Source organism: Eurosta solidaginis, chromosome 2, assembly GCF_040869045.1.
Source record: "Eurosta solidaginis isolate ZX-2024a chromosome 2, ASM4086904v1, whole genome shotgun sequence".
NCBI lineage: Eukaryota > Metazoa > Arthropoda > Insecta > Diptera > Tephritidae > Eurosta > Eurosta solidaginis.
Window position 1 is genome coordinate 304,578,325 of NC_090320.1, and position 15,347 is coordinate 304,593,671.

Sequence of the window (15,347 nt, forward strand, 5' to 3'; positions counted from 1 at the left end):
TCATTTCTTTGAGGAGGAGAAGCTCGCCCTAAAATCTCTTCGGAGGTTATCGGGATTAACAGTTATTTATTTAATAATTTCATTGAACGAAAAATCCAAACCAAAGTCATTTCCCCATAAACAGAAATATTTATAAAAACTTAGCTTACATTAGTTTGGCTTCCACTGGCCTAAAGTAAAATTTGAGACTGCCTTGTTTGTAGGGATTTAGTTCTCAAACTACGAGCACAACCCCCTATTACTTCTTATATCTTTTTTAATATCGTCTGAATTTAAATATTTTTCTTGTAGAATATTTATCTCGTAAACCCATTGAAAGTTCAAAACCATTTTTTGAAAAATTTTTAAAATTAAAAATTAAATTTTAGTTCAAAAATATACAATTTTTAGTAGTTTTGAAGTCAGTTGATACCAAGTGTGGGGCGGATGCACTATTTCGTAAAACTGTTGCACAACGGTGCCAGGCACGCTAGTAGTACAAACTCTTCTTTGACAAAACAACAAATGGCAAACACACACTTCAACTTAACGCAAAGCCTTAATTTAGTGTGCAAAAAAACTGTATTATTTGCCACAAGAGGGTTTAGACAAAGGTGCAGGCTTAAAAATTACTCTAAGTATACGTTCTAGTGGAGTTTTTTTCTTAGAATTTTATGTACAAAGCCAAATCTGCAGAGAATGCTGTTGAAAATTTTTACTAAATAAAATGACCCACCCTAATGTATACATTTACGCACGTATTACCTACATATATGTATGTTTGCGTAGATGCATGCCTCTGTTAATTGTTTAAATCAATTCGGTTTAATGCGAATACGTTTCGAACGTGGGCATTTTAATATAACTCGGGTTTTCGCAGAAGTGCCAAATCCTTTGCAAATGATCAGCTCGACTCTCGTTTAATGATTGTGCATGATGATCCGCCTTGTAATCCAGTTGCGTATGCGACTGCGGATAGGGCCGATTCCGTGCGTGCGTCACATCACGCCGATACAACAACTTGCGCGTCAAATCTCTATAGTCGCAAGATCATTCCTGTTTCCCCACGCAATGCGGCGATAACGAACTAATAGAGCTGCCGCACATTGAGGAGGCTTCATGACTATTCGACATGCTGAGGGCATGTGCTGCTGGAAATCCAAACATATGACTACTGAGTGGCGTACCTGTTGGGCTATCCAGATCCATGGCGGGATTGATACGTTTCTCTTTTTGGCGGCGATTACAAAACCAAACACGCACCACTTCTTTATCCATATTTAGTTTCTCCGCTAAGTTAGTGATATCTTCTGAGGTGGGCTTACAATTAATCATAAATGCCTTTTCAAGAGTGCTGCGTACGTTCGTCTCGATAGAGGTACGTTTCTTGCGACGACGTCCGATTATATTCTCAGGTGTGGTAAGCGTTGTTGTCATAGCGCTGATTGAAAAAATGCCTCCCGTCTTCGAAATGGTATTATCAGCATCCTCTAACCATTTCTGCAACAGCGGCTTCAATTTACACATATTCTTGAAACTGAGATTTAGTGCTTCAAAACGTGAAATCGTGGTTTGCGAGAAATCATTGCCATATAGTTTACCCATAGCCAAACCGACATCACCTTGCGTGAACCCTAGTTTAATGCGCCGTTGTTTAAATGTTTTCGCGAATTGCTCGAGCTCTTCTAGATCGGTGGTCTCTTCGGGTGACTGATCGAGACTGCGCGCTGCTGCTGACATTGCATTCGCACCCAATGCTTTGCAGTTTTGTGGCGTGCTGCTGAAACTCATTGCGGTACCTGGCAACGAGCTGGGAAACATGGAAGACATGCCGGGCGTGTTTGGCGTTAAAATGGCGCTACCCATTTGCAGACCGACAGCGGAGTTGGGTGGTGTTGTTTGTTGTGATGAGTTCGCAGCGCCACTTTCTTGTTCCTCATGCGCTATATTATTGTTAGATGACTTCGAGTGGTGACGACTAACTGGACTCAGCGAAGGAGAGCGCAGCGGTGATGACGCTAATGGCGTCGAGTAGTGTCTTGATTCTTTTACTGGCGAGTGTTTTGTTTTGACTTGCGGTGTATTGTCGCGCACCTCACCTTCGAAACGCTGATGCAGCTCTTGTTGCAGTTGTTGTTGTTGTTTAAGTTGCTGCAGGGCTTGAAATTGCGCCATCGCCTGCAGTGAGTTTTGTAGTAGGAAATGTGTCGCTGTGGGACTTTGAAAATTATCGGGAGCCACTTGTCGCATCATTTCGACATAACTTTGTAGCTGCATCTGGAAGGCGTGTTGCACATCGTTGGCTGCTGCCAAGTTTGGCGGTGATATGGCTAGATGATTTTGCAGCAATAGCGGTGCTAGCGGACTTTGTAGCGCTGCAAATAGGTTGGACGCATTTTCAGGCAGTGGCGGACAATGCAGCTCAGCGTTTCTTTTGACATTATTCATATCGGGCGTCAAAGAACGACGTGGCGAACGTGCTGTTTTCTGTGGTGTTTGTCGCACCAAGTTGAGCACCTCTGCCGCCTCTGCTGTTCCGTCATCATGCCGTCGTTTTTTATTCAAACTTTTCACTGATGGCGCATTTCGTTTAAGTCGCTCCCCACACTCTGCTTCCGCTCGGTTGATGGTGTCTTCTGCAAGGAAAATGAAAGGAATGAAGGAACAAAAGTTACTAAAAGCCATTTATGTGTATAAATAAATATTTTGGTTTTCAATTTTCCGATTCAATGAAACTACTGTTACTTATTTCTACTCTCAATAAAAATGCTTTGGCCACAACTCAACCCCTTCGCACAGGACACAAACCACAAAACCAATCGGGCATGTCCTGAAGCATACTTGTAGGCTGACATAAACACACACAAACATAGCCTTACACACACACATTCATGAGTATTAGCTTCTTCCTTGAACTGGAGCCATAGTTCAATTTGACCATCGTATAAATTGAATATTCCAAAGATGTTTAACACGGCCTGAATAGAGTATTGTATGAAGTAACGGAAAAGGGTCCTTCTTGTCTTTTATCAATTTTCAATATTTTTCAAAAGAGGCAAAATATTATTCAAACTTCCGAATGAGTGCATATTAGGTATTGAATCCAAACTGCCTCTTATCCTTCTCAACAACGTGCATGTAATATAGTATTTTTTATACTCAGTTGAGCAGAGCTCACAGAGTATATTAACTTTGATTGGATAACGGTTGGTTGTACAGGTATAAAGGAATCGAGATAGATAAAGACTTCCATATATCAAAATCATCAGTATCGAAAAAAAATTTGATTGAGACATGTCCGTCCGTCCGTCCGTTAACACGATAACTTGAGTAAATTTTGAGGTATCTTGATGAAATTTGGTATGCAAGTTCCTGGGCGCTCATCTCAGATCGTTATTTAAAATGAGGACTACAACCACGCCCACTTTTTCGATATGGAAAATTTCGAAAAACCGAAAAAGTGCGATAATTCATTACCAAAGACGGCTAAAGCGATGAAATGGTAGGTGTGTTGACCTTATGACGCAGAATAGAAAATTAGTAAAATTATGGACAATGGGTGTGGCACCGCCCACTTTTAAAAGAAGGTAATTTAAAAGTTGTGCAAGCTGTAATTTGGCAGTCATTGAAGATATCATGATGAAATTTGGCAGAAACGTTACCACTATTACTATATATGTGCTAAATAAAAATAAGCAAAATCGGATAAAGAACGCGCCCACATTTTATAAAAAAAATTTTTAAAGTCGAATTTTAACAATAAATTTAATATCTTTAAAGTATATGAGTAGATTATGTCAACATTCAACTCCAGTAATGATATGGTACAACAAAATACAAAAATAAAAGAAAATTTCAAAATGGGCGTGGTTCCGCCCTTTTTCATTTAGTTTGTCTAAAATACTTTTAATGCCATAAGTCGAACAAAAATTTACCAATCCTTTCAAAATTTGGTAGAGACATGACTCTATGACGGTGTTCTGTGAAAATGGGCGAAATCGGTTGAAGCCACGCCCAGTTTTTATACACAGTCGACCGTCTCTCCTTCCGCTCGGCCGTTAACACGATAACTTGAGCAAAAACCGATATATCTTTACTAAACTCAGTTCGCGTACTTATCTGAACTCACTTTATCTTGGTACAAAAAATGGCCGAAATCCGACTATAACCGCGCCCACTTTTTCGAAATCGAAAATTACGAAAAATGAAAACAATGCCATAATTTTATACCAACAAATATGAAAAAAGGGATGAAACATGGTAATTTGATTGGTTTATTGACGCAAAATATAACTTTAGAAAAAACTTTGTAAAATGGGTGTGACACCTACCATATTAAGTAGAATAAAATGAAAAAGTTCTGCAGGGCGCAATCAAAAGCCCCTGGAATCTTGGCAGGAATACTGTTCGTGGTATTACACATATAAATAAATTAGCGGTACCCGACAGATGATGTTCTGGGTCACCCTGGTCCACATTTTGGTCGATATCTGGAAAACGCCTTCACATATACAACTACCACCACTTCCTTTTAAAACCCTCATTAGTACCTTTAATTTGATACCCATATCGTACAAACATATTACAGAGTCACCCCTGGTCCACCTACATATATGGCGATATCTGGAAAAAGCGTCCACATGTAGAGCTAAGGCCCACTCCCTTTTAAAATACTCATTATCGCCATTCATTTCATACCCATATCGTACAAATACATTCTAGAGTCACCCGTGGTCCACCTTTAGAACTATGGTCGACTCCCTTTTAAAATACTCTTTAATACCTTTCATTTGATACCCATGTCATACAAACACATTTCAGGGCTACCCTAGGTTCATTTTCCTACATGGTGATTTTCCCTTATTTTGTCTCCAAAGCTCTCAGCTAAGTATGTAATGTTCGGTTACACCCGAACTTAGCCTTCCTTACTTGTTTTTTCTTAAATTTCTTTGATAGCAACAAACGCTTTACAGGAATCAGGAATTTGAAATTTGTATGCAACAAAAAAAAAAGAATGAAAAATAATTTATTCCTATCGTGGATTGACTTATGTTGGATAATTTTAAGGCATTTAGAAAATTCGTTCATGTATAATAATTGGCAATTTATTCGTGTGCATGATGATGGCCTTTTGCTATCGCTATTTTGGTGGACGTGCACTCTTCATTGGTTGCTTTGGGATGCTGCGTTTGGGTGGTCAGTTCACTTTTTTTTAACACATTTTTTTTAGGCAATTTTCAACAAGTTTTCATGCAAAAGGAATGAAGTGTTCAAGATTGGTTTTAGCTAATATATCCCTTAAATGAAAAATGCCTCATCTGAGCAAAGTATAAACAAGAGCAAAATTTCATTATGTTAAAATATGTTTTTATATTATTTACGTATTATCGGTCCCACGGAAGACCACAACGTGGAATACGCAATTTGTGTATTTCCTCAATGTTTGTTGCTTATCATGTTTCACAGTACCGAAAACTTAAACTTAGTTCAAAACCCTTTGATTTTGAAGAGAAAAAAAAATAACACATGATGCTATCAGTGCGAATACGGACTTATTCACAGTTTTTAGATATGAGATATTAGGCCTGACTTGTTCCCCAAGCACATAATTATAGTATGAAAAACCGCAAATCCACAATGTGTAGGACACTCGGAATTAGGCCGTTTTCGCACTGGTAGCATCGTGTGTACGCAAAGCTGTTTGGTAATATTAGAAGCCGCGTCTGTATTCGTATAAGAGCTGAATAAAAAGAAAATCTTCGCGCGTGTGTATATTCAACTGGGTCGGTTCACATATTTGCATATTTTTTCATCCTTTTAAATACACCCGAAGTTGTTTATTCAATGCATGTATCTCCAAAAAATTAGAAGTGATTGCCCTTCTGTATATGAAATGAGAGCACCATTTGCGCTATGCAATACTGATCTCTGATTTAATGTCACATGGTTATTAGAGATCCAATTATGATACGCCATCTTCTTCAAATATCATTTTAACTTTCGAAGTCATATTCGTATAATATTTGTTGCTAAACTTTCTAGCCCCTAAAGTACGCTTCGCGGTTTGCCAAACTTTGAAAAACTACTGCAGATCTGGAAAGAACTCGTTGGCTGTATTCGAAGAATAAAGCAAACAAAAAAACTCGTGAGTATCTACCAACAACTTCTGAAGCTCGATGTGTAAACATACAGGAGTACGATTACGTCTAGAAAAGTAATGTAACTTTACCAGAAAAAATAATATTAGGTTTTTTGAGAAAAGCTTTGTCGGCTTATTATTTTTGTCGGAAAAAAGGTTTGTTATCGGCTTCCTATCGTCGAGTCATTATCTGCTTCATATATCTTTGTATGACATTTTATGGGTGTCTGTTTTATAACAAATCAATAAGTAATTCTTAAGAAATCGATAAAACGCCTCGTCGATAACAAATAAATATTATGTCGGTAACTTTTAAATAACAAATAGATAGATTTTCGTAACACTTCCGTAATAAATCTATATCATTTCGAGAACCAATCTATAGCTCGTTCATAAGAAGAGATAACTCTTCGTAAACTTTTCTTTCCTATCCCGCCTTGTCTTTATTTTCTCTCTGATTTCGCTCATATCAGCTCTACCAAGTACATTGTTATCACATTGTACTGCAGAGTAGTGGCTCACTTACTCTTACATTCTGTATTCCACCATAAAGCATACCAATACCACATATTACGCCTACACTCAAAAGACTACGCTTACGCTCGCAATGTGGTTTCCGCCAAACCGCGAGCAAAGATGGTCAAACAATTTAAATTTGTCCTTCCCAACCTCCCAATAAACTTATATCATATTGCTCGGAATCGTGTCCCTTCCAACACCATTAATATAATAATACTTATACTAATAAAAACAACATAACAAACAGCTATTTGCCGAATAAGTATTTGATAATGGCTTCAAAATGAAAGGCAAACCTAAAGGAATTCAAGACTGTGTTCAAGTGCTAAATATGAGAACATCATTATTTGCGGGAGAAGTGTAACGTATGTGAACCGGATATGAATCCGGTGCGCTTAGGTACTAAATCCTTCTGGAACTATTTCTTTCATTTCTAGAATCTTTAGTCTGTGGATTTTAATCGGTTTTTGCACGCTTCCATGTTTGAGATGCTCAGGAAATCTGACTTGTAAATTCTCTTAGCGGACAAAATTTTATCATGTTGGTTTCTTATCTTTGCTGATTCATGCCAACCTCTAAAGCTCTCATCGAGTTCATTCTAATCCAGAGTTTACAATTTCCTTCTCTTGAGTAGAAGCAAACCTTAGCTATATGAAACTTTAGTATTATAGACCCATTTCTTAACAATACTAGTCTTGTTATACAAGTGAATTTGTTCAGGAGAATTAAGATAAGACTTTCATATTTTGTGAAACGGACTCCAGAATTTAGTCACAATGACTTCGTAATATTTCTCTAAGAAATATTCGAGTCTATGAAAGAAAATCTATCGCTCCTATTATTAAGTTGAAGTCAAAGAGCACTCGGTAATTTTATGCACTTCCGAGAACTCAAGAAGCCATTTCAATTTTTTGATTCAGACATTGACGGTATTCACAACTAAAGTAAATATAAATCATTGCAGCTCCTTTATATTTATTTAGTTGTAAATATTTATTACTTTTTTTCTTTTCTATTTAGTGCACTGTAAATGCGATTTCCAACCAACACATCTGCGTTTGGTATAAGAATTCATTAGCGCGTCTGTAAGGTACCAAAATTGGCACCTGGAGCGAGGAGAGGGTAGATAGAACAACTTGGCGTTTGCAGAGTGCAACAACAATCAACACATGCTGATTCTTGTTATTTGTTTTCTTTTTCTTTACACTTTCCTTATAAGTAAATGCAAAAACAACAATTCATGCCAACGATTGAAAAGTTCAGTTTCTTCTGTTCTTGTTTTTCTTTTGTTGGTATATGAAATGAAAGAAAAATCGGTCTTTCCTCTGCGTGAGGTTTACGAAATAAGAAAAAATAAAAAATTATTGTTCTGAAAACTATGTTTGTAACCAAGTAAGTTTTAAGCAAGGTGAGCTGGTGGCAGTGTCAATAATAAGGAGAATGAAACCAATGCAGAACTCGGTACCGATTTTATAAAAAAATTATTGATTCTGTAAATGACTGAATGATAGGGATCAGTTCTTGCTTCCAGGGTATTGTTCCAACTGTTTACTAGCAAATGCCGTTGCCCCTTTTACAACGTTGAAACCGAACTTACGGAACTTCTGAGCACGGCTGCTCACTGTTGTTGTATGTTCCTCGTAAATTAGACCTAGACACAATTATTCTTCATGGTTGGCCTCGAGACATGAATTTGGATTACAAAAATATTAATGCGCCTCATCCAAGATGAGACTCAAACGCCTCAAAGAAAGACTAATTAAAAGTTGAAATCAGTTTTATCTCGGACTCCTTGCATGGTTTTAAAATATCGTTTCTCTAACTACAAAATCCGGGCTTACAGTGCGAAAGTGAAATAGCAAAAGGTAACACTTCCGATTCCAAGAGAGCTCCCTCCTACTTGGGGTAACCTTAACCACGCATAGCTTGATCTAGCCTAAGTATATTTCATGCATAATTGTTTAAGTTTTCACTAAACCCCAAACGTTTATAATTTTGAAGCGATTATTGTTTCGTGCTTAAAAATGAATCGGTTTGCAAAGGTTACGATTTTGTTCTTGAAAATTAAAACGATTGCAGTGTTGTGCTAGAAAGGAATGGATTTCCGATAGTAATGGTTCCAGTTTCAACATATGAAACGGTTAAAATCGGTTACGTTTACCTTCTCAATTTTTCAATGTCTTTTAAAAATTTAACGGATTATATTGGTTCCAGTTGTTTGCTGGATTTCGGTTTTAAAATATAACACGGTTCAAATCGGTATCCACCATTTATGTTTTCAGTTTTAAAAATTAAAACGACTATAATTTCGTACGAAGTCAAGAGTGGAGTTCCAACAGTTATTGTTTCGATTTCAAAATATGACGAGACGACTCAAGTCGATTACGGTTCTCAATAATGAATTTAAAAAATGAAACCGTCCAAATCAGTTTCTATCACTACCTTGGTTTCATTCCTTGGTAAATAAATTAATTTATTATAACGATGGGAAATAAAATGAAAACTACGTTACGGTAAACAAGTTGGTTCTCTTTAAATATGCGACAATGAAACAAGCAAAATAAATAAGCTTCAACTTTCATTTTGTCAATTGAACTGTGTGTATGGTATTCGGAGAAAAATTTATACACCGCATCCCTTTTCCACTGTCACTTTTCGCCATAGAACGCCTTCCAATGCAAAAGCAACGCAAGCAAATAATTTCATCGACATAATGCAACCAAAATATGTTCGTACTTGTTGTGAGGTGATTGCAATTGAAGCCCCCTGAGGACATTTCGCATAGGGAAGAATAAATTGCTGAGAAGATGTTAATAAAATGTACCAATTTAAAGCAAAGCGTTTTCAAAACAAGTAATATACAGCCAAAACAAACCCCTTTGCTCACAGCTCAGGTTCGTTCAGCATAAGACCCGATGGGCGACGAGAAGGGATGATAATTTGTAGCGGCTTTTGAGAACACAGACCAATCAAATTTATACCCTTCATTTTAAAAATTTCAAACAAATGTTTTTATCGGCTGAACACGCAACGGATTAAATTTAAAATTTCAGCAGTGAGAAACCACATTTAAGTTTCAAGTTTGTTAGGGGTGGTTTTAGTTTTGCAGGCGTTAAAAGCACACAAACTAAGAATTCGAGTTTTGGAAAAAAAAAGTAAATGAACAGTGTTGGCGTACTAAAAAGTGATAATAATAAAAATCGCTGCTCTAATGAAGTTGATGTTACACAGGAGATACAATTTTCTTCACTTTTGGGTTAATTGACCACGAAACTCATTTGAAAGATGGATGAATTTGCGAGCTCGAGTTTTATTGTCAATAATCGGCTATAAATTAAAAATGTATCACAATTGAGTCGCTAATTTTTTAGTATTGTTTGTTTGATTTTTTGATATCATTTATACATATGTATGTATGTACAAATGTACATATATATTGCATTAGATATGATATACGCACATATGTTCATGAAAATCTTGATGACGTAAGCGATACAATAGAATTAAATCACTTTCATGTTCTTCCTGTTTTTATACCCAGTTGTACTTGTACACGGGGTATTATAACTTTGATTGTATAACGGTTGGTTGTACAGGTATAAAGGAATCGAGATAGATATAGACTTCCATATATCAAAATCATCAGTATCGAAAAAAAATTTGATTGAGCCATGTCCGTCCGTCCGTCCGTCCGTCCGTTAACACGATAACTTGAGTAAATATGGAGATATCTTCACCAAATTTGGCAAACGAGCTTATCTGGACCCATAATATATTGGTATTGAAAATGACATTTTGGAAAACACAAAAAACCTGATTATTTAGTAAATAATACACCTAGAATGTTGAAATTTGACGTGTGGGCTGATATTGAGACTCTGGATAAAAATTTGAAAATTTTTTAAAATGGGCGTGGCACCGTCCACTTGTGATAAAATCAATTTTGCAAATATTATTAATCATAAATAAAAAATCGTTAAACCTATCGTAACAAAATTCGGCATAGAGGTTGCCTTTACTATAAGGAATGATTTGAAGAAAAATTAACGAAATCGGTTAAGGACCACGCCCACTTTTATATAAAAGATTTTTAAAAGGGTCGTGGACGAAAATAATAAGATATATCTTAGCGAAAAAGAGCTTTGTATCAATAGAATTTTACTTTCTAAATTGAACTATAACATTAAATTGGAAAATGTGTTATTGCGCAGCTTTGTAACACTATTAAGCACAGAGAACAAACCACAAAAGCATTTCAAGTGTACAGCTGGGTATGTAATGTTCGGTTTCACCCGAACTTAGACTACCTTATTTGTTTATACTCAGCTGAGCAGAGCTCACAGAGTATATTAATTTTGTTCGCATAACGGTAATCCGTAACGGCATAAACTAATCGAGGTAGATATAGACTTCTATATATCAAAATGATCTGGGCGAAAAAAGAAATTAATTTAGCCACGTCCGTCCGTCCGTCCGTTAACACGATAACTTGAGTAAATTTTGAGGTATCTTGATGAAATTTGGTATGCAAGTTCCTGGGCGCTCATCTCAGATCGTTATTTAAAATGAGGACTACAACCACGCCCACTTTTTCGATATGGAAAATTTCGACAAACCGAAAAAGTGCGATAATTCATTACCAAAGACGGCTAAAGCGATGAAACTTGGTAGGTGGGTTGACCTTATAACACAAAATAGAAAATTAGTCAAATTTTGGACAATGGGCGTGGCATCGCCCACTTTTAAAAGAAGGTAATTTAAAAGTTTTGCAAGCTGTAGTTTGGCAGTCGTTGAAGCTATCATAATGAAATTTTGCACGAACGTTACTCTTATTACTATATATGTGCTAAATAAAAATTAACAAAATTGGATGACGAACACGTCTAGTTTAAAAAAAAATTTTTTTTTAGATTCAAATTTTAACAAAAAAATTGAGTATCTTTAAAGTATATAAGTAAATTATGTCAACATTCAACTCCAGTAATGATATGGTGCAACAAAATACAAACATCAAAGAAAATTTCAAAATGGGCGTGGCTCCGCCCTTTTTCATTTAATTTGTCTAGAATACTTTTAATGCCTTAAGTCGAACAAAAATTCACCAATCCTTGTGAAATTTTGTAGGGGCATAGATTCTATGACGATAACTGTTTTCTGTGAAAATAGGCGAAATCGGTGGAAGCCGTGCCCAGTTTTTATACACAGTCATCCGTCTGTCCTTCCGCATGGCCGTTAACACGATAACTTGAGCAAAACTCGATATATCTTTACTAAACTCAGTTCACGAACTTATCTGAACTCACTTTATCTTGGTACAAAAAATGGCCGAAATCGGACTATAACCGCGCCCACTTTTTCGCTATCGAATATTACGAATAACTAAAAAAATGCCATAATTCTATACCAAATATAACAAGTAAGGAAGGTTAAGTTCGGGTGTAACCGAACTTTACATACTCAGTTGAGAGCTATGGTGACAACATAAGGGAAAATCACCATGTAGGAAAATGAACCGAGGGAAACCCTGGAATGTGTTTGTGTGTATCAAATGAAAGGCATTAAAGAGTATTTTATGAGGGAGTGGGCCATAGTTCTATAGGTGGACGTCATTTAGGGATATCGCCATAAAGGTGGATCAGGGTTGACTCTAGAATTTGTTTCTACGATATGGGAATCAAATGAAAGGTGTTAATGAGTATTTTAAAAGGGCGTGGGGCTTAGTTCTATAGGTGGACGCCTTTTCGATATATCGCCATAAAAGTGGACCAGGGCTGACTATAGACTTTGTTTGAACGATGTGGGTATCAAATGAAAGGTGTTAATGAATATTTTAAAAGGGCGTGGGGCTTAGTTCTATAGGTGGACGCCTTTTCGAGATATCGCCATAAAAGTGGACCAGGCGTGGCTCTAGAATGTGTTTGTACAACATTGGTATCAAATTAAAGTACGATATGGGTATCAAATTAAAGGTATTAATGAGGGTTTTAAAAAGGAGTGTTGGTAGTTGTATAGGTGGTCGCCTTTTCCAGATATCGACCAAAATGTGGACCAGGGTGACCCAGAACATCATCTGTTGGATACCGCTAATTTATTTATATGGGTAATACCACGAACAGTATTCCGGCCAAGATTCCAAGGGCTTTTTATTTCGCATTGCAGAACGTTTCATTTTCTTCTACTTAATATGGTAGGTGTCACAACTATTTTACAAAGTTTTTTCTAAAGTTATATTTCGCGTCCAATCCAATTACCATGTTTCATCCCTTTTTTCGTATTTGGTATAGAATTATGGCATTTTTTTAATTTTTCGTAATATTCGATATCCAAAAAGTGGGCGTGGTCATAGTCGGATTTCGTTCATTTTTTATACCAGGATAAAGTGAGTTCAGTAAAGATATGTCGATTTTTGCTCAAGTTATCGTGTTAACGGCCAGGCGGAAGGACAGACGGATGACTGTGTATAAAAACTGGGCGTGGCTTCAACCGATTTCGCCCATTTTCACAGAAAACAGTTAACGTCATAAAATCTATGCCCTACCAAATTTCATAAGGAGTGGTAAATTTTTGTTCGACTTATGGCATTAAAAGTATCCTAGACAAATTAAATGAAAAAGGGCGGAGCCACGCCCATTTTGAAATTTTCTTTTATTTTTGTATTTTTTGCATATCATTACTGGAGTTGAATGTTGACATTATTTACTTATATACTGTAAAGATATTAAATTTTTTGTTAAAATTTTACTTTAAAAACTTTTTTTTTTAAAGTGGGCGTGGTCCTTCTCCGATTTTGCTAATTTTTATTAAGCGTACATAAGTAATAGGAGTAAGAGGTCTCTGCCAAATTTCATCATGATATCTTCAACGACTGCCAAATTACAGCTTGCAAAATTTTAAATTACCTTCTTTTAAAAGTGGGCGGTGCCACGCCCATTGTCCAACATTTTACTAATTTTCTATTCTGCGTCATAAGTTCAACTCACCTACCAAGTTTCATCGCTTTATCTGTCTTTGGTAATGTATTATAAACCGAAAATTTATAGTTTTTCGAAATTTTCGATATCGAAAAAGTGGGCGTGGTTATAGTCCGATATCGTTAATTTTAAATAGCGATCTGAGATGAGTGCTCAGGAACCTGCATACCAAATTGGATCAAGATAGCTCAAAATTTACTAAAGTTATCGTGTTAACGGGCGGACGGACGGACGGACATGGCTCAATCAAATTTTTTTTCGATACTGATGATTTTGATATATGGAAGTCTATATCTATCTCGATTCCTTTATACCTGTACAACCAACCGTTATCCCATCAAACTTAATATACTCTGTAAGCTCTGCTCAACTGAGTATAAAAAAGAGATGAAACATGGTAATTGGATTGGATTTAGAAAAAAACTTTTTGAAATGGGTGTGACACATAGCATATTAAGTAGAAGAAAAAAAAGTTCTGCAGAGCGAAATCAAAAGCCTTTGGAATCTTGGCAGGAATACTGTTCGTGCTATTATATATATAAACAAATTAGCGGTACCCGACAGATGATGTTCTTGGTAACCCTGGTCCACGTTTTAGTCGATATCTCGAAAACGCCTTCACATATACAACTAAGGCCCTCTCCCTTTTAAAATACTCTTTAATACCTTCCATTTGATACCCATGTCATACAAACACATTTCAGGGTTACGCTAATTTCATTTTCCTACATGGTGATTTTCCCTTATTTTGTCTCCAAAGCTCTCAGCTAAGTATGTAATGTTCGGTTCCACCCGATCTTAGCCTTTCTTACTTGTTTTTATTTTTTTTGAGCGAGCCGTGCCCAATCCCATTACTTGACAAAGCAAAAATTATCCTTTAAAAGGATTTAAATTATCACTTAATTCAATCTGTTAAGCAGCACAAAAATTTAGGCTTTTCAGTTGGCATCAATCATAACTTGTTAATTATTTAAGGTTACCGTTAACCCTTATTTACGCCACTAATTCTTAGAAAGAAAAAACAAAAAAAAAAAAACATAGCAAAGGCACGTGATTGCCACCAACAACAATAAAAGACGAAGTCAGGCGATAAATAGGCAGCCGCTGCTCTTGCGCCACAAAAAAATTTAAAATTACTAAATCAGCGTAAAAAGTAATGACATTCACTCGCGCATACATACATACAATCTATATACAATCATCCGAATACATATATGTATATACATATGTATATATGTATGAACAAAAATATGCATATGCAACATCTAAAATTAATTCGTTTAATCAATCAAACTCGCACCCGAAGTTATCAAAATTTTTTTGTTTTAAAAAACTCATGTCACGATTTTACATCAAAGTCCGTTTTTTCTGTTTTGTTTTTGTCTTTTTTTTTTTGACGTGACACATAAAACCATTTTACTGCGCTTAAGGATTTCCAATATAATAACAAAAAATGAAAAAAAATAATTTGTTTTGTTTTTTTTTTCGTTAAACATAAAATCATTGTGAATTCATACAAGTGCAAAATTTTTCCATTCCTCCGTTGCCATACCTACCTGTCAGATCAAATCAAGGAATTAGATGTGCCCGTATCTACAGTCAGTGCACGTTCTTTGCCATCCACATTCCCTCTGACGGTAAGACTCCTTGATTTCCTCCCAATTTGCGACACAGATATTACAGGACATTCAATAGCTGGATATAGCTCTCGAACTCTCTATATCTTACTCGCTCCTGCT

General features: G+C 36.2%; 1 protein-coding gene across 1 annotated transcript in view; it reads right to left on the bottom strand.

Moving 5' to 3' along the window:
- Window positions 1-655: 655 nt before the first annotated feature.
- Window positions 656-15,347, bottom strand: part of LOC137241907 (uncharacterized) — a 140,580-nt gene continuing 125,888 nt past the window's right edge. The window contains exons 6-7 of the mRNA XM_067769260.1: window positions 7,057-7,070; window positions 656-2,597 (exon numbers count right to left, since the gene is read on the bottom strand). Of these exons, the coding sequence (XP_067625361.1) occupies window positions 1,030-2,597; window positions 7,057-7,070 (1,582 nt within the window). The 3' untranslated portion in view covers window positions 656-1,029. The remainder of the gene's footprint in view (window positions 2,598-7,056; window positions 7,071-15,347) is intronic.